General features: G+C 39.5%; 1 protein-coding gene across 1 annotated transcript in view; it reads left to right on the forward strand.

The window, feature by feature from the left end:
• The window catches only part of slc17a7a (solute carrier family 17 member 7a), a 30,355-nt gene that overhangs the window by 8,864 nt on the left and 1,491 nt on the right, over positions 1-20,000 (forward strand). Inside the window, exons 2-13 of the mRNA XM_017461404.3 lie at positions 1,342-1,594; positions 7,886-8,004; positions 8,132-8,246; positions 10,303-10,390; positions 10,748-10,834; positions 11,249-11,391; positions 12,496-12,645; positions 12,976-13,108; positions 15,503-15,613; positions 15,728-15,855; positions 16,963-17,032; positions 17,604-20,000. The exon at positions 17,604-20,000 is cut by the window's right edge and continues 1,491 nt beyond it. Coding sequence (XP_017316893.1) covers positions 1,342-1,594; positions 7,886-8,004; positions 8,132-8,246; positions 10,303-10,390; positions 10,748-10,834; positions 11,249-11,391; positions 12,496-12,645; positions 12,976-13,108; positions 15,503-15,613; positions 15,728-15,855; positions 16,963-17,032; positions 17,604-17,893 — 1,687 coding nt within the window. The 3' untranslated portion in view covers positions 17,894-20,000. The remainder of the gene's footprint in view (positions 1-1,341; positions 1,595-7,885; positions 8,005-8,131; positions 8,247-10,302; positions 10,391-10,747; positions 10,835-11,248; positions 11,392-12,495; positions 12,646-12,975; positions 13,109-15,502; positions 15,614-15,727; positions 15,856-16,962; positions 17,033-17,603) is intronic.

The raw sequence follows: 20,000 nt of genomic DNA on the forward strand, positions 1-20,000 counted from the left end.
GAAGAATCCATAACACAACGGTTTTGTTGACCATTTTATGGGTCACAAATGATAACATTTAAATCAGGATATAATTATTAAGAAATGTGAATGGCCAGTCACATGATAAATTGTAGAAACGGTACCGTACAGGTATATTATTGTTCCTCAAAAGTACAAAACTGGATACAAATTTATTCGTAAAATTCTTCACCGGATCAATTTTACAAGAATTGTAGTATTCCGGTTAGTTCAGAAAAGCATTCGTATCCTGGAGTGTGTAAATGTGTGTATAATAAGACTCGGTAGTCATGATTTATAAGCTTCAAATCGTACATGAGTTACTGCAATATATAAATATATAAATATTTGCAAAAACAGCGTGTTTATTTCAACTGCACGCATAATTAATGCGAACATTTTGTTAAACTCAGTCGTTTCATATTAATGACTTGAAAGAAAGCCATCCAAAACAAATCTGTTCTAATGGCACCCTATAAGTTAGTTAAGTTAGTTAGCATTAGTTTGTTAGAGTGTGTCTGTGGTAGCTGATTTACCGCAGGTCAATCCTAGGGGGCGTTCTTTCAACATTCAGCTGTCATTTCGTTGTTTCCCGAAATGTAGATCAGCTTTGCTGTGATTGGCTTTTACCCACATATGCATGTGTACAAAGGAAAACAAAACAAAGTTAAGGAAACGTTTGCAAATCTGTCACAACTCTATAGTTGTGACAGTATACTGTTAAAAAGGAACATTTAAGGTACATAAATTCCAGTGATGTACCTTGAATGATTTGTGAAAGTACCCTTTAACAGGTTTCCCAGGTTAAAGGATAGAGTACATTCTACAGGTACAGAGTGTATCCTTTAGAGTACATCTTAAAGAAGTATTGTTCATGCTTAGTTAGCATGTTTGTCTTGTACCTCTGGTGTTGGGGGTTTGAACCCCACCTCCACCTTGTGTGTGGAAAGTTTGCATGTCCTGCTCGTGTTTTGGGGGTTTCTTCCAGGTACTCAGGCTTCCTCCACCAGTCCGAAGGCATGATTGTAAGCTGATTGGCATATCCAAATTGTCTGTAGTGTGTGAATGTGTGTGATTGTGCAGTGTGATGGGTTGGAACTTCTTCCAGGGTGTCCCCTGCCTTGGGCCCCGAGTTCCCTGGGATAGGCTCCAGGCGGGATAAGCAGTATGGAAAATGGACGGATGGATCATTGGCCCAAAACTAATACCTGTTCACTGGAAAAACTTTTTTATTACAAGTTTGCAAAGATATCAGTCTCTGAGACAGAAATTTGAAGCTCACTGTGTCAGGATCCCTTGATTAAAGAGGAACTTCCAAATGCGTTCTCGTTCTACCTCTAGGATTCTCGAGAAGCGTCAAGAGAATGGCGAGACTATCGAGTTGTCAGCGGAGGGAAGGCCGGAGATGGTGGAAGAGAAGGAGCTGCCCGTCGTGGACTGCACATGCTTCGGGTTGCCACGCCGCTACATTATCGCCATTCTCTCTGGTCTCGGTTTTTGCATCTCCTTCGGCATCCGCTGCAATCTCGGCGTGGCTATCGTCAGCATGGTCAATGACCACACCGTTTATTACGGAAAGAAACCCGTCATCATGGTGAGTGTGCTTATGGGAATCAGATTCTAAACCAGCATCAAGGGTTACACCGATGTCCTTAAAGGGATAGTTCACCCAAAAATGAAATTTCTGTCATCAATTACTCATCCTCATGTCGTTCCAAACACATAAGACCAAACCCATAAGTTCATCTTCAGAACACAAATGAAAACATTTTTAATGAAACCTGAGAGATTTCTGTCTCTCTGTTTTCAGTCCAGTAACCGAACCTTTCAAGCTCCAAAAAGTTCATAAAGGCATCATAAAAGTAATCCATGTGACTCCAGTGGTTTAATCCCAATTTTATGAAGCGATATGAATGCTTTGTGTGCGCAAAAAACCTCAAATTAATTTCGCTCTCGCGACACAACGGGGCCCGGAAGCACTGCACTGTTTACCGCAGAGGAAGAGGGACGCTGTACACAAACTGATTCACACAGAACAATCTTTGCAGCAAAAAAGTCGACATTTTTAGTCCGCTCTCGCGTCAACACAACACGCATGCGTCGTGCTTCTAACGTGAACGCACGTCTGAGATGTATGTGGAAGTGAAGATATTTTGTGAATAAATACGTTGTTGTTTTTTTTTTTTTTTGTGCACGCAAAGCATTCATATCGTTTCCTAAAATTGGGATTAAACCACATGGATTTCTTTTACCTGAAGGTTTTGGTTACTGGACTATAAACAGAGAGACAGAAATCTCCCAGGTTTCATTTAAAATGTCTTCATCCGTGTTCCGAAGATGAACGAACGTCTTATGGGTTTGGGACGACGTGAGGGTGAGGAATTAATGACAGAATTTTCATTTTTGAGTGAACTATCCCTTTAACAATAGCTTCTGGCTTCGACGAATACTTATTAAGCTCTAGGGTGAAATCAACAACACTTGTTGTGGACAGACTTAGTGTGGGCAGACCTAGCAATACTTCTGCTTCATCAAAATTCAAGGGATCTTTTCTGTTCATCCAAGCTTGCAACACAGCTGACACAATTTTCTAGTTTGCGTAGCTGTGCAGCTGAATCAGGCCCAAATCATAAACATAATTGTGCATCATTAGCTTAGAAAAGATTGGAAATATTTGCATACTTAAATTCCTGCATGCTTATATAAGTGCAAGCTACACATACGTCATCTTATACTAGCAAACTAGCATACTCACATACTTGCATATTTGCATACTCGCATACATGCATTACATTACATACATGCTTGCATACTAGCATACTGAATACATACATAGTAGCATATTAACATACTTACATACTAGGATACACAAACTAACCTACAAAGCTACTTACATGCATAAATTCATACATGCTACTATACTTGCATACTTACATACTACACTTACATACCACACACTTGCATACTAGGAGAATTACATACATTCGTAAAATTGTGCTTACACACTTTCCTACTAGCATAATTACATACTGTACTTGCGTACTAGCATGTTTTCATGCACACTTGTATAGTTGGATACTAGTATATTTACATACCAACATACCTAAAGCAACTAACCAAACTACTTACATAGTTAAATCCTTACATACTTGCATACTTGGGTGCTTGTACACTGGCATACTTACATACGTGAATACTTAATTATTTGCATATTAGTATAAGTACATTCTAGTGTACTAGCATTCATCCTTTCAAACGTGCACACTTGCATACTGCATAGTTGCATGCTTGCAAAATAGAACAATTTCCTACATACCTAAAGCGATTACTAAACTACTGACATAGTTAATTACTTACATACTTGCATTCTTACTTACTAGTATACTACTATCCTTGCATAATTACTTGCTAGCATTCGAGCAAACTTATATAATTGTACAATATCATACTGTCCTACTTACATACCAGCATACTAACATACTTGCATTCTTGCATACTTATATACCTAAATAGATCTACCAAGCTATTTACAGACTTTAATTCATACTTCACACTTGCATACTTGAATACATGTATTCTACCACACTTAAATACCTAAAGAAACTCGGCAAGCTTCTTAAATACTTAAACATTTGCACACCAGCATACTTATATCCTAGAATACTTGAATAGTTGCATATTAGCATACTTACATGCTAGCATACTAGCACACGTGCATACACTCATTCTTTCATGCTTGTGCTCGTGCATATTAACATACTTACGTACATGCATACTGGAATGTTTACATACATACCTAAAGCAATTCCCAAACTACTCACATAGTTAGATCGTTATATACTAGTAAACTACTATACTTGCATACTTACTTGCTAGCATTCTAGCAACATATATTCTTGCACACTAGTATACTTACCTAATAGGTTTATGAGCCACCAGGCAATCAGAGGTGTAGTGTTGCATTATGTGTGTATGCATGGCTGCCTCAGTTTGTGTCTCTGTGAGAGAATGTTTCCAGTCCTGTGGTGCATGGTGAGTGGGAGCCCAGCCATAGGCACGCACGTGGCACCACTGAGACTCATGCCGAACCACAGAGAACACTTCTGTTTACTGCAGTGTTGAGCACTCAGGACTGGCAGCGCCTCAGGCACTGGTTAAAAGTGATAAACTACATGTACTACTGCTGTTGCTTTTTAAAGAAGATGAGTCAATAAACAAGGTTTGTGAAACATTGCTCTCCTGCTTGGATATTTACACCAAAATCGGGTTCGAATTCCAGTGTTTACTGTGAGCAGAACTTCTTAGGTGTCAAGAAGACAAAGTACTGTTGGTTCTTGGTTCCCCAGCCTAGCCTTTCCGTCATAGGAGAAGTCGAGAAGTTGTCCTGAACCCCATACACATAACAACAAAGAACACTTATTATATTGTACCCAAAAGATACTATTTCCTGTTTGGTATTCTATGGTCTTAACCTTAGAACCTTAGCAGTTCTACAAAGCGCTTTGCACTGTGTCTCATTCACCCATTCATACACACACTCACACACCAATGGTAGCAGAGCTGCCATGCAAGGCGCTAACTTGCCATCGGGAGCAACTTGGGGTTCAGTGTCTTGCCCAAGGGCACGTCGGCATGTGGAGTCACGTGTGCCGGGAATCGAACCTCCAACCACCAACCCTCCGATTAGCTCTACCACCTGAGCCACAACCACCTTCTTCTACCCCACTTAAATACCTAAAGGAACTCGGCAAGCTTCTTAAATACCTAATCATTTGCACACCAGCATACTTATATCCTAGAATACTTGAATAGTTGCACATTAGCATACTTACATGCTAGCATACTAGCACACGTGCATACATTCATACTTTCATGCTAATGCGCATGCATATTAACATACTTACGTACATGCATACTGGAATGTTTACATACATACCTAAAGCAATTCTCAAACTACTCACATAGTTAAACACTTACATACTAGTAAACTACTATACATGCATACTTAATATCGGCATGGTATGAATCGGCTACCTAGACACAAGCATGAACTCTAAGAATTCTGCTTGCACAGCCGATGAAGGCTTTTTGTCTGAAAACTTCTGTTTCACTAGAAACTCTGTGTCCTTTACTGAATTTTAACCACCTTTACCACTATCTACTAGGGGTGTAATGGTGCCTCATGAAACGATGCAATGTGATACAAAAAATTTACAGTGTGCATCATGGGATCTGTGAATCAGCATTCTATTAATTCTACATCGAATGCATTTGCACTATTTGAACATCAGCGGTCCCAAACTGTGCGAACGATATGCATTATACGGTTAAAAAGAGCTCTTCAATAGCTTTCAAATGATACCAGTCCTACGCCGCTGTGAGCTATGGCACCTGACACAGAGGTTGTGGAATACGGGCATTTTAGCCGACTTTGGAGCTCTATTCCCAGTTAAAATGATGCCTCAGGCACTGCTATGATGCCTCAGGCTCGTTATGTTTCAATCGATCATTTTCCCCAGGTCAGAGACTTTCTTTATTAAATAAAATTGTGGAAGAAGTTAGTTAGTTAGATAGTTAGTTAGTTTTTTTTATTATTATTAATTAATTTATATGTTTGTATGTTTGTTCATTTTTAAGATATGGTAAAGCTTTAGTATGTTTTGTTTACAATATTAAACCTTATGCTCATAGCTATTTTGTATTTTAGTTTTATACAGACATAAATGTACATTGTCTTTTCAGTCACAATTTTTCCTCAATCAAATTTTGATTAAAATCAAAATTGCGAAGCTAGTATCATGATGCGATCACAGTTAGTACTTTTATTGTATGGATTGCTGGAATATTCCTTCTCAATGAGCCTTTGTGTCATACCTCTGACCTTGAAACAAGTTTTGGAATGACCTTTTAGTGAATATCAGCTTACAGTGCAGTTATATAGAGTAATACAACACCCCAGTGCATGAGTGCATCTCAGAGGTGTATTACACCATATGAGCTGAGAGAATGTTTGCACCACATGCATTCGAATGGATTGCAGTACACTCTGCATAACAATTTCACGTGTGATCAGAAGTAATGGTGTGATCATGTGTTAAAAAAAAAAAAAAAAAAAAGTCAAGGTGCATTTCAACATGTTATGACCTGAAATTGTACATGTGAAAATATATTCACGTGAGAAAAACATTACTCTAATCTGAATTGAATGAAATCATCATTTGTTTATATAAAATATTTCATGTTGCCCGTAAGGATTGACATCCTGGTGCCTGAATAAACATTATTTAACAACACATTCTCTGTCTGTCTCTCTCTGTGTCTCCCTCTTACTGTCTGTCTCTCTCTGTCTCTCCCTCTTACTGTCTGTCTCTCTCTGTGTCTCCTTCTCTCTGTCTCTCTCTGTCTCTCCCTCTTACTGTCTGTCTCTCTCTGTGTCTCCCTCTTACTGTCTGTCTCTCTCTGTGTCTCCCTCTTACTGTCTGTCTCTCTCTGTCTCTCCTTCTCTCTGTCTCTCTCTGTCTCTCCCTCTTACTGTCTGTCTCTCTCTGTGTCTCCCTCTTACTGTCTGTCTCTCTCTGTCTCTCCCTCTTACTGTCTGTCTCTCTCTGTCTCTCCTTCTCTCTGTCTCTCTCTGTCTCTCCCTCTTACTGTCTGTCTCTCTCTGTGTCTCCCTCTTACTGTCTGTCTCTCTCTGTCTCTCCCTCTTACTGTCTGTCTCTCTCTGTGTCTCCCTCTTACTGTCTGTCTCTCTCTGTCTCTCCCTCTTACTGTCTGTCTCTCTCTGTCTCTCCTTCTCTCTGTCTCTCTCTGTCTCTCCCTCTTACTGTCTGTCTCTCTCTGTCTCTCCCTCTTACTGTCTGTCTCTCTCTGTCTCTCCTTCTCTCTGTCTCTCTCTGTCTCTCCCTCTTACTGTCTGTCTCTCTCTGTCTCTCCCTCTTACTGTCTGTCTCTCTCTGTCTCTCCTTCTCTCTGTCTCTCCCTGTCTCTCCCTCTTACTGTTTGTCTCCCTCTGACTCTCCCTCTTGCATGTGCATGTGTGTGTGTGCGTGTGTGTGTGTGTGTGCGTGTGCATGTGTGTTTGTAGGTGTGTGCGCGCGTGTGTGCGTGCGTGTGTGCATGTGTGGGTGTGCGTGTATGAGTTCATCAGCGCATCACTGTTTGGTCGACTCGTCCCTCTTTTTGTGGCAGGCATCGATGCACCATGCCGCTAGTGAGATATCAAATTTGGGATAGAATTGTTTTCAAATCTGTTCACAGTCAGGACAGGTATTTAAAAAGTGTAACTGTCTCTATTACTCCTTGGCTACAGTACAGGCATAACCTGCTCTCTCTGGGCAGCAGCTCTGTCTGTATCTGCTTCTCTCTCTAGCCAGGCTGTGGTTGCTGAGTCTGTACCTTATCATATTGTTCCTCAGCTTGATGTCTCTGTGCTCAGGTCCTCTGCTGTCATATAATCTCTGTTTAGGGCCAAAAAACATTGTACTTTACTTTGCTATTGTGTTGTTTCATTCTAATAAGATAGATCATTTTCTTTTCGTGATCATTTTCTTTTCTGTCTCTCTCACTGTCAAAAGTCAAAGTCAAAAGGTCTCTGTCTCTCCATCTCTCTGTCTGACTGTCTCTCTATCTCTTCCTCTGTCTGCCTGTCTGTCTCTCTCTCTCTGTGTATGCCTCTCGCTTTGGCACTCCCTCTCTCTCTCTGTGTCTCTCTCTGTCCCTCCCTCTCACTGTCTCTCTCTCTCTCTTTCTCTCTCCCTCTGTCTGTCTGTCTGTCTCTCTCTCTCTCTCTCTCTGTATGTCTCTCTCTTTGTCACTCTCTTTCTCTGTCTGTCTCTCTCTATGTCACTCCCTCTCACCGTCTCTTTCTCTCTCTGTCTCTCTCTAGGCTGCTCAGTTCACATGGGACCCAGAGACAGTGGGGATGATCCATGGTTCATTTTTCTGGGGTTACATCGTGACGCAGATCCCCGGAGGATTCATCTGTCAGAAATTCGCTGCCAACAGGTGAATCTTTCCCCCTAGTGACGCCTTCTTTTAACTCGCTGCTTAGAAACAGCCGATGTATTTTTCATTTTGAAGCACTGCAGTGTGTACATGTGTCCTGAGGTACGAATGTTTCTTATTTCTGCAGAGTGTTTGGCTTTGCGATCGTGGCCACGTCCACTCTGAACATGCTGATTCCGGCTGCAGCGCGGATCCACTATGGATGTGTCATCATGGTCAGGATATGCCAGGGTCTTGTGGAGGTACACCATCTGGGTTTGTTTCTCAGTGTATTAGTCTCAGAAATCTAGACTTTATCTTGAAATCTAGACCATTCCAAAGCTACAAACACAAATCCTACCTTGTTTATTAATAAAATAGAAGGTTTTTTTCCTGTGTATATAATGTTACATATTGAGAACTGATCAAAATACAAGCTGAAATCTAATCTGACCTTTATGTTGTTGTAATGTATTCCCAATCATATATTGTACATAATATATTAGTATCAAACACTTAAAAGAGAAAATTCTTGTTTTTCTGTACTGCTTTTTGCTGGTTGCTCACAGTACCAGGTATATATGGGCAGGGAAAATAATGTTATATAATATGTAAGGATTACAATACTGGAGGCATGCTGTTATAGGAAAATAATCAACAACAGGGTGGTGTGATGTTGCCTGACTCGGAGCAGAGATACTCGTACCACCCTGAAGTTGGTTATTTTCCTATAACAGCATGTCCCGAAGTGTTTTTATATCAATTATACCACATCATTTTTTTTTTATTTATGAACACCATATTTATTTATTTATTTTTTTAGCAGTTTATAGTTATGTTTAATGTTGTGGGACGTCCACAAAACAAATGGTATAACAGCTGTAAACACTCTGTCCCTTATCAGCCTCTTTTTATTCTAACTCTTGAAGTTAATTATTTAAAAAAAAAAAAAAAAAAAAAACCCACAGCTTATCATGTTATTGAGAAACTGCAGAGAGAAAATTCCTCTGTCCTGAAGACTTTCCAGTGTTAGAAACCTTGACACTGGAGACTCCTTCCAAAAATGTAAATAAATAAATAAATAAACAAATAAATAAAATCTCCGTGCAGAAAGCTTGTTAAACAACACACTTTTTCATGTGCTTCTTATTAGTCTTAGATTATGTACATGTCCCTGTGTAAGCTGTTATATAAATAAATATATATATATATATATATATATATATATATATATATATATATATATATAAGTATAGAAATGATAATGTTTCAGAATAAAAGCATTAATATAAACCTGTGAGTTGCCTTGCACCAATCAGAATCACTATGGTATTTTAAATAAATAAATAAATAAATAAATAAACTTGTCATGTTTCACCTCCCCTCCACCCACTCACTTCTGCTGAGGATGGCCCCAATGTCAGGCATAAATATGCCATGAGGTTGCTATGGATACCCTAAAGACGATTGTGGATGTTCTCACTTGGATGGTCTAACGATTGCACTTGCTAAAAACCATGCTCATGTCTCATTCATTACACAATGTTGATTTAAGTCTATAATATCCAGGTCAAGTTATACAAAGACCCTGATGGTTATACTGAAGATCTTCCCAACACACTTAGCACTGCAGGACTGTAGACGAGTAATGATGTATATTCTCACTATCAGGTGTCACCCAGATGAAGATGGGTTCTCTTTTTGAGTCTGATTCCTCTCAAGGTTTCTTCCTCATGTCGTCTCAGGGAGTTTTTCCTTGCCACTGTCGCGTCTGGCTTGCTCATTGGGGATAGATCTAAATCTAGATCCGGATTTCTGTAAAGCTGCTTTGAGACCATCAGTCCCTCCGGATTTAGCGATTTTGCACTCACGATATTTGGAGGAGCTTGCAATTTTCAACAATTACCACAGATTTTCTGCAGATTTGGACCATGAAGTGTCATGTGACGTCATCACAGCGCACATTCAGTCAAAGCCCTTTTTGATTCGCATGAGTCGAACATGAGTACAGCTAAAAAGAACCATTTACCAACAAACATCACTGTGAAAGACCGTGTAAAGCAGTTTCATGCGATTGCCATTTTGCCAATTCAAGTAGTTTTTCGCAGCAAAATCAAGCAATTTTGGCTGCAACATTCACAAAATATCTCGGCGAAATCCTGTAGGACTGGACAATGCGCATTGTTAAAAGCACTATAGAAATAAAATAGAATAGAATTGAATTCCTGATTTTGCAAAAACAGCGAACCTGTTTTACTCTGTTTCATGTTGAGTTTAAATTTCAGCTTGGATTGGTGGTTCTTTTTGCTCCTCCCACAGGGTGTGTCATATCCTGCATGCCACGGGATCTGGGCCAAATGGGCTCCGCCTCTCGAGAGAAGCCGATTGGCCACGACAGCATTCTGTGGTGAGATTGGCGGCACATACATGATCATTTTCAGACATGTAATAAAAATCGAGTAAATTGCCTGGAATTACATTACAATATTTTTTTTTTTATCCTTTACTCACTGCTTGTAGAATTAAAATTAGCCCAAACATTCATGTGTGCTTTCAAACAAGCATTTTTAAACAATCTATAATTGAGACTAATGGTGTCTGACTTTATTTATTTATTTATTTATTTATTTATTTATTTATGTATTTATTTATTTATTTATTTTTACATTACCAGACTTGTGATCTATAATGTATATAGGCTTGGATTTTTTTTTCCACACTGTGGATATATGCAATAAAAAGTTTTATTTTGTGTCTGAATCAGGGTCGTACGCAGGGGCTGTGGTGGCGATGCCCTTGGCTGGTGTGTTAGTACAATATACTGGATGGTCGTCTGTTTTTTATGTGTATGGTAAGTAACAACCGCCTACACACACACACACACACACACACACACACACACACACACACACACACACACACACACTCACACTCTCAAATGCAGAACTTTCTTTTTATCCTGCCTCTGTTTATACAGTAACTGCATATCTCCTGGGCAAAGCGTTATACTTAACTGAGCTGTATGAAGATATACCTACATAATATAACACAGACATGTGCTTCTGTGACTTAATATAATGTTTACAGTCTACTGATTATCTAGGTAAGTTATCCAGCTACTGTAGTCTGGACTCACTGATGGTTTCTGGCAGTTAAAAAGGTTAACGGACGTTACGTTGTCTTTAATGAATATTAATCACAGTTTGATATTTCCTCTTATTTCCTGCTCTTATCTGTTTCTTCTTTTGTCCTGTTTCTCTCTCAGGTAGTGTCGGGATACTGTGGTATCTCTTCTGGATCTTGGTGTCATATGAGAGTCCAGCTGCTCATCCTACAATCACTCCAGAGGAGAGGAAATACATCGAGGAAGCTATTGGAGATACAGCAGGGCTGGTCAACCCCCTTCAGGTGCGCTTCTTTGAAAATTCGCTGACAGAGACACGGGCTCCAGGTCACAGCATTAGAGACTCTATTATGTCTATAGCTGTGCTCATAAATTTACACAACCCTTGCAGAATCGGCAAAATGTTAATCATTAAAAAAAAAAAAAATCATAATAATAAGACAGATGATTAAAATGGCATTTTGTTTTTTTATTTCATTCTGCCCTGAATAAGCTATTTCACATATAGTCCACCAGACTCGATAATAACTGAATTTACACAAAGGATCCCGTTCAAAAGTTTACACACGCTTGAGTCTTAATAATGTGTCGTTACCTGGATGATCAGCGACTGTGTTTATGTTTTGTGAGAGTTGTTCATGAGTCCCTTGTTTGTCCTGAGCAGTTAAACTGCCCACTGTTCTTCAGAAAAATCCTCCAGGTCCTGCACATTATTTACTTTTCCAGCATCTTCTGCATATATGATGTTGAGATCCATCTTTTCACACCGAGGACAACTGAGGGACTCGTACACGACTATTACAAAAGGTGCAAACGTTCACTGATGCTCAAGAAGGCAACACGATACATTAAGAGCCAGGGGGGTGTAAACTTTTGAACATGATGATCTGTGTTAATTATTATTTTGTTTAAAAATCTTATTTATTTTTCATTTAGTACTGCCCTTCAGAGGCTACATAAGATATTTACAGGTTTCCCAGAAGACAAAATAATAACAGTTTACAACAATCATCCTGTTCAAAAGTTTACACCCCCCTGGCTCTTAATGTATTTAGTATTATCGTGTATTTTGTGACAACAGAATAGATCTGGAGAAAGCTAACTCATGGCCTCATGATATTCATTTGTGGCCACACCTTTATTAAACAATTCCCACCATTTAACGTCAGCAGCTTCGTACTTATTCACTGCGGGGTTTCAAAATTGCTTAGTGGTGTGCTAAACACATAAGCCTACACTAACACACCTAAAATGGCACCACCGACACTTATTTTTTTCCCCACTTCAAGCCCAACTTTCCTCTTTTATTTGGCTGCATTTATTTGCTTGTACCATGCAGTACGTGTGTCGGAAAGAGTGAGTGACTTCGGCATTTGTACTCACTGCAGAAATTCAAAACACCTTGGCGTTATTTCTTCACCTCCATGCCAGTATATGCCATCATCGTGGCCAACTTTTGCAGAAGCTGGACCTTCTACCTGCTCCTCATCAGCCAGCCCGCATACTTCGAGGAGGTTTTTGGTTTCGAGATCAGCAAGGTGAAACGCAAACTTGCATCCACACGCCTACACAGAACAAAATAGCAAAATACAACAAAATACCAAATGTGTAGGCAGTGTTAAGCGTGCATTTGTACATAACCGCCTCCTCAACATGTGTGCACATTTTCTCAGATCGTAGCTGAAATGGAGAACTTCTGAGTCATAGGCATGTTTGGGTTTAAATCTCAGTTTTCTCCGCGGAGACATTTAGATATCCTGCCTTTTTGAAAGGACACACACAGAATTAGTGAAATATAATGTAAAAAAAGAAAAAAGAAGAAGAAGAAGTAAAATTGTGCTACTCTTCTCTGTCTCTGTCTTTCTCAGGTGGGGTTGGTATCTGCGCTCCCTCACCTGGTGATGACCATCATAGTGCCGCTGGGGGGGCAGCTGGCTGACTACCTGAGATCGCACAACATAATGAGCACCACTAATGTCCGCAAGCTTATGAACTGCGGAGGTGAGGGAGAGAGAGAGAACGAGAGAGAAAGACAGAGAGAGAGAACGAGAGAGAAAGACAGCGAGAGAGAGAGAACTTGATAGTACGTGTGATTATGTCTGTGTGAGAGACAGTGTGTGTGTGCGTGTGTGTGTGTGTCTAAATTTTTAATCTAGTTTAGCAGCTGGGATTAGAATCACTGAGGCATAATTTCATAGTGCAGTGAACAGGTACACTGTGGACATAACCTATAAAAACACTCTCTACTCTCTTACGCTCAGTATTCAGCAATGTGTTGTATTTGTTACAGCAAGTATTATGAATTGAGCAATTAGAAGCCCTGAACCCTGAAGGTATTGACCTGTTTATGGAGTTGGAGACTAAATAATCATTAAACTTATGAGAAAGGGTTTCAGTCAACCACCAGTTTACTGCCGTAATCATAAAGACTGTCCTGTGCTTATCCTGTGAAGAGTAATGTACAGATCCCTCCGAAACTATTGGAACGGCGAGGCCAGTTCAGTTGTCTTTTACCGTAGAATTATGACATTTGGGTTTGAGATCAAAAGATGAATATGAGAAGAGAGTTTAGGATTTCAGCTTTTATTTCCTGGTTTTATTTCCAGCGTTTATTTATTTGTAGATGTGTTAAACGACATAGAACATAGTACATTTTGTACCAGACTACCCAATTTGTAAACAAGCAAAAAGATTAGAACATGTGACTGACAGGTGTTTTTTGTTACCGAGTTTAGTTACAGTTACATTTATATAGCGCTTTTCTAGACACTCAAAGTGCTTTACATTGTATGGGGGCATCTCCTCAAACACCATTAGTGTGTAGCATCCACCTGGATGATGCAACGGCAGCCATAGTGCGCCCTCCGCACACCAGCTATTAGTGGAGAGGAGAGAGTGATGTAGCCAATTCAGAGAAGGGGATTATTAGGAGTAGAGAAGGACCAATGGGGGAATTTCACCAGGAGACCTGCATAAATCCTTCTCTTTTATTATAAATGTCCGGGGATTATTAATGACCACAGAGAGTCAGGAACTCAGTTTAACATATATGAAGGACATGATTTTACAGTATGGTGTCCCTGTCACTAGACTGGGGCATTAGGCCCCATGCAGACCACAGGGTGAGCACCCCCTGCTGGTGTCACTAATTCCAGCAGCAACCTTAGTTTTCCCCATGAGGTCTCCCATCCAAGTACTGGCCAAGTACTTGCCTGGTTCAGTGGGAAACTAGGCAAGACCTGCAGGGAGATATGGCTCTGACATATCTAGCAGGTATGTCCTGTTAGATTGACTATTTAAATAATAGATATCTCTGAACATCTACTCTACTTCATTTTAACCTTCAGTTTCACCTCTGAAGACTGCATTTATGTGTGTGTGTGTGTGTGTGTGTGTGTGTGTGTGTGTGTGTGTGTGTGTGTGTGTGTGTGTGTTAAGAATAAGCCAGCATGAAGATCAGAGAGCTGTATATGGGAGAAAAGCAAGCCATTTTGAAGTGGAGAAAAGAGGGGAAATCAGTCCGAGGGGCATTGCACAAGCATTGGGCACAGCCAGTACAACCATTTGAAATGTCCCGAAAAAGAAAGAAGCCACTGGTGTACCGAGCAACAGACAGCGAACGGGTCGGCCAAAGAAAACAACAACAGCTGATGACAGAGATATTGTGAGAGCTGTGAAGAAAAGCCCAAAAACAACAACCAGAGACATCACCAACAGTATATTGCTACCCCAATATCACAGGAAACCAACTTCTTGAGAAGCAGCAGTGCTCTAAATGTGCTCTAAAAGTGCTCTGGCTGCATAATGGTGATACGTTGGCTATAGAAACTAATAATACAAACAGCAAAAATACATACAAGACACTTTCCAAAAACCCATTTTTATTCCATACCATTCGCTCTCATTCTAATACGAAATAAATGCAATATGGCCTGAGATACTATGACCATATTGATCATCGTGCATTTAAATGGCATTGGCTAATTAATGCTTATACCATATTCAGTACTGTTCAAGTGTCATTTCTGGCTGCAAAGTAAATCCCTGGTTTATATTAATGCACTCATTCTAATACATGATTGTTTCTATAGTAACAACACATTCTTTGGGGCTTGTAGAGAAGATGCTCCAGATAAACAGATTTTAAAAATGTGTCATTGTCGATATGTGAGGAAGCTGTTATTTAGCATTTATGGAAGGAGTTTCCAGTGCTAGTGTGTTTTAGCAGTCAGAAGTGAAGCTATAATTGGAGCTTTGCATCGGGCTGTATCACACCAACATGTTGATGATTATTTTCCAATAACAGCAAGCCCTGTCGTGTTTTATTCCTTACTTATAGCTTAGCTTAATGTGATAGTGCTGTGGTCCAGCATGTTGATGCAGTGTGTATTTCAGGATTTGGAATGGAGGCCACGCTGCTGTTGGTGGTGGGATTCTCTCACTCTAAGGGAGTGGCCATATCATTCCTTGTACTGGCTGTAGGCTTCAGTGGGTTTGCTATCTCAGGTTAGAAAGAGTTATATAAATTATATTATCTATTTTACACATAGCACACAAGCCCAGCACATTCTCTCTCTCTCTCCCTCTCGCTCTCTCTCGCTCTCTCTTTCTCTCTGGCAGGCTTTAATGTGAATCATTTGGATATAGCACCACGTTATGCCAGCATCCTGATGGGTATTTCTAATGGAGTGGGCACCTTATCGGGCATGGTGTGCCCTCTTATAGTGGGAGCCATGACCAAACATAAGGTATATGCTAATAATAACATGTTCCTGTTACACACACACACACACACTTCACACACTTGCATCTGTGCATTCATGCCGTGTTGCCTGGTTTTATGAAGCATTTGGAAATACTATAAGGTTCTTATAACATAAAGTACTGCATAAATATGACCTAAAACATCATCAGATTTTCACACAAGTCCTAAAAGTAGATAAGGAGAACCCTATTAAACAAATGAGGCAAAAATATTGTACTTGGTCATTTATTTATTGATGAAAATGATCCAATGTTACATATCTGTAAGTGGCCTCGTGGACTATTACACATCTTGCTCTTGGAGTGATCTTTGTTGGTCGACCACTCCTGGGGAGGGTAAAAGTTATCTTGAATTTCCTCCATTTGTACTCAATGACTGTTGATTGGTGGAGTCCAAACTCTTTACAGATGGTTTTGTAACCTTTTCCAGCCTGATGAGCATCAACAGCTCTTTTTCTGAGGTCCTCAGAAATGTCCTTGCCATGATACACTTCCACAAATGTGTTGTGAAGATTAGACTTTGATACAGTAGATCCTTGTTCTTGACATAAAATAGTGCGCTCACTCACACCTGATTGTCATCCCATTGATTGAAAACACCTGACTCTAATTTCACTTTAAGCGCTAATCCTAGAATTCACATACTTTTCTCACTCACAGATATGTAACATTGGATCATTTTCCTCAATAAATAAATAAATAAGCAAGTGAAATATTTTTGCTTCATTTGTTTAATTGGGTTCTCTTTATCTACTTTAAGGACTTGTGTGTAAATCTGATGATGTTTGAGGTCATATATATATATATATATATATATATATATATATATATATATATATATATATATATATATATATATAATATAAAAATTCTAAAGGGTTCACAAACTTTCAAGCACCACTGTATATACCTCTCAGTTTTACTGAGGTTTATAGAATCTATAGGATCATTTTCTATAGAAAATTGCATAATCATCGTAAATTAGCCACTGTCTCATAACGCTACCATTGTTTTCACACTGATATTATCAGCATATACAACTGCATAAATATTATAATATCTCTGTTACTGTATGTTTTTTTTTTTCACAGACACGTGAAGAATGGCAGTATGTCTTCCTCATTGCAGCATTAGTGCATTATGGGGGTGTAGTCTTTTATGGTATGCCTAAAAAAAAATTTTGTAATTAATGTTAATACATAATGTATTTTTAATAGAGACAAAATCCTGAGTGGCACAGCACAGAAGTGTTCGTCCTATCGTCTGGAGATAGGGAGTTTAAATCCCAATGATACGACAGCCATCTATGCCCAGGAACTAAGCAAAATCTGTCGTGGGATGGAATACTTTCTCTCTTGTAAATCACAATGACACTAGCCAATCATGGGTTCCTGTGAGCTCATGTATGCAGAAGAAGGCAGATAGCGCTTTCATCCGAGTGTGATGCTGCCCTGTGATGCAGCATGAGAAGTTTGCTGTTGGCTGCTTTCATGTGTCTCAGAGGAAGCACAAACTTCATCCTCACCAGTTGGAAGAATAGGGGAGAACTGGAAGAGAAAAAAAAAAAACGTGTTTTTTTAATTAATATAAATATATTTTTTAACATAAAATATAACCATCAACACAAGTATTGACAAAATCATCTTCAGTAATCTTATGCATTTATTTTATTTTAGTGTTTCGTTTTAGAATTCATTTATATTACCAAATTACTTTATTCTTCCTTTCTCAGGGATATTTGCGTCGGGAGAGAAGCAGCCTTGGGCTGATGCTGAGAACACCAGTGAGGAGAAATGCGGCATCCTGGACGAAGACGAGCTCGCCAATGAGACTGAAGAGCTTTACAGAACGGGTGGACAGTATGGTGCCATTAACCAGCCAAACACCGCTGGGCCTAACGGGAGTGGAGGTGGGGGCGGAGCTGGATGGGTCTCAGACTGGGACAAAACAGAAGAATATGTCCAACCAGTTGGGAGAAATAGTTATCTTTATGGAGGAGAGGATGAGAGGGAGCTCACATAGTAGGAATGGTCTACATTTCCAGTCCTGGAGAGTTGGAATATATCACAATTTCCCTGTAACAGACACAGAATGATGTATAGTTGGACCCTCATCACTAAACCCCATGTAGAACAAAGCTTTTTCTTAGATGGACAGGGACACCAAACCAGAATCAGAATTTCGGGTTAATACACTAGTCTTCTCCAGGACAATTTTAGTTCTCCAGGTTACCCTTGGGCCTTCTTTCTACAATCTTAGTAAGAGGGTTTCTAGATATTTCTTAATTCTTATTTCTACATAGAACCTTTACTAGTCCCCTAAAGGTACAAATCAAGGAACCCATTTTTGTTTATACACACAATGGAATAAGTATGTATATGATTTACTGGCCTTTTGGTTAATGTTAGTTAGCTGGCTAACTTTAGATAAGTAACCAGCTGACTAAAGTGTTGGTGAGGTAGCTAACAATAAAATTGTGTGAATTCAGAATGCAATTATATTCCAAATTCACTTGTGCACAAATTCAGTGCGTGTAGTTGGATTTGTGCCCATGCTTTTTGGCTATGTATTGGAGCTTGTACGTATTGTATTTTGGCTTGTTATTCCTGAATTTTCCACCAACACAACACACATCACAGCCAAGTTGACAGTATTTATAGGCCTACGTGTTTTTGAGTTAATGAGACATGAATAAAAACCCATTAATTTCAAGTGACCAGTTAGAGCAGATAAGAACATGATAATAATGCTGCGTTCCCTATGTACAACCTGTAAAAACCACCGAAAACACCCCCTCAGCTTGAAATTTCAACTCATTAACTCAGGGTAGTCGTTCCAAGTACCAGTTCCTTCCCCGTTTAAGGCATGACGTCAAATCAACATGGCCGCACACACTGTGAAAAGTGTGAAGTCCCCCTACTTTTAAATTAGTTTATTGCAGTATTGGCTTTAGATCAGTTAATATACAGACACAGTACTTGGTTAACTCTGTGACATCGACCACACTAATAGCTGTTTTGAGAAGGTATTCACCAACATTAGAGTTATATAATGTTAGCTGGCTAGCTTGTTGCTAAGACTACTCTCTATTGTGTGCTAGCTAGCTTGTTGCTAACTCTACTTGCTATTGTCTGCTGTTGTTATTGTGCGGCAATATCAGTCCATAATGTTGCATGAAAGTTTGAAGTTCATTATATTAGAACAGTACCAATACCACTTACCTGCTTAAGTGCAGTTAAAGTAGCTTTTAATGAGTCTTGTGCGCTCTGAAAGAGCAAAAAAAAATGCTTTTGTGAAAGTGTCCATGTTTTATTTGTCCACTTTTCACGTCAAACATGTTGAGCTGGGAAAATGACATTATTATAACTTGCAAATGAGCATTTACAAGTCACCACGAACCCAGCAAAAACATAATTTTGATCATTGTTGGGTGGGATTTCCACCACTGTAAAAATTTTTTAAAAATCACAGACCCCCTGGCTATGCTTCATAGACAGTGAAGTTTTTTTTAGAACCACTTGTAGGTCTTGACGTCCAATAAATACTGGTGAAGATGTCTATTTCATGCCAATTAAACATCTTCATGCCCACTAGGATGGTTGAATTGGCTAATGGTTGACTAATCAAAGGCTTTGTCCACCCGACCTGGGGTTTCTGCTGTCCAGCGCAGGCTTCACATAATCAGTCTGTGGGGCTGCAGCTGAATACTTCTGCCTAAACCTGGAATTATATTCAGTTAAATCAGGTGTCTTTGAGCAGGGAAATCACTCAACTGGAGTTCTGATAGATTTCAACTCTCCATGGTTGGACTTGAAAACCCAAGAGTTGACCCGGTAGAGCAAACGTGGGAGAGGATTCATATGAAAGTGAAAGATAGAATGAAATACTCAACACAGTGGGAAACAAACTCAATCTTAAGATAGTGAATGAGAATATGCTGTTAGGAAAAAGGGTTCTTTGCTGTTTCGGATAATTAAGCTTTCTTAGCTTCCAAAAAAGGCTTCTACTTGGTACGATCTGTTATAGGGTTCTACGTAGAACCCCTTAAGGGTTCCCCTGAAGGTGTGTAGGCTTTTAATGATGTTTATTGTATGTAATATTGGAAAGTGTGTCAGACTGAAAGACAATG

This window comes from Ictalurus punctatus, chromosome 2 (genome assembly GCF_001660625.3).
Source record: "Ictalurus punctatus breed USDA103 chromosome 2, Coco_2.0, whole genome shotgun sequence".
In the NCBI taxonomy this organism is placed as follows: Eukaryota; Metazoa; Chordata; class Actinopteri; order Siluriformes; family Ictaluridae; genus Ictalurus; species Ictalurus punctatus.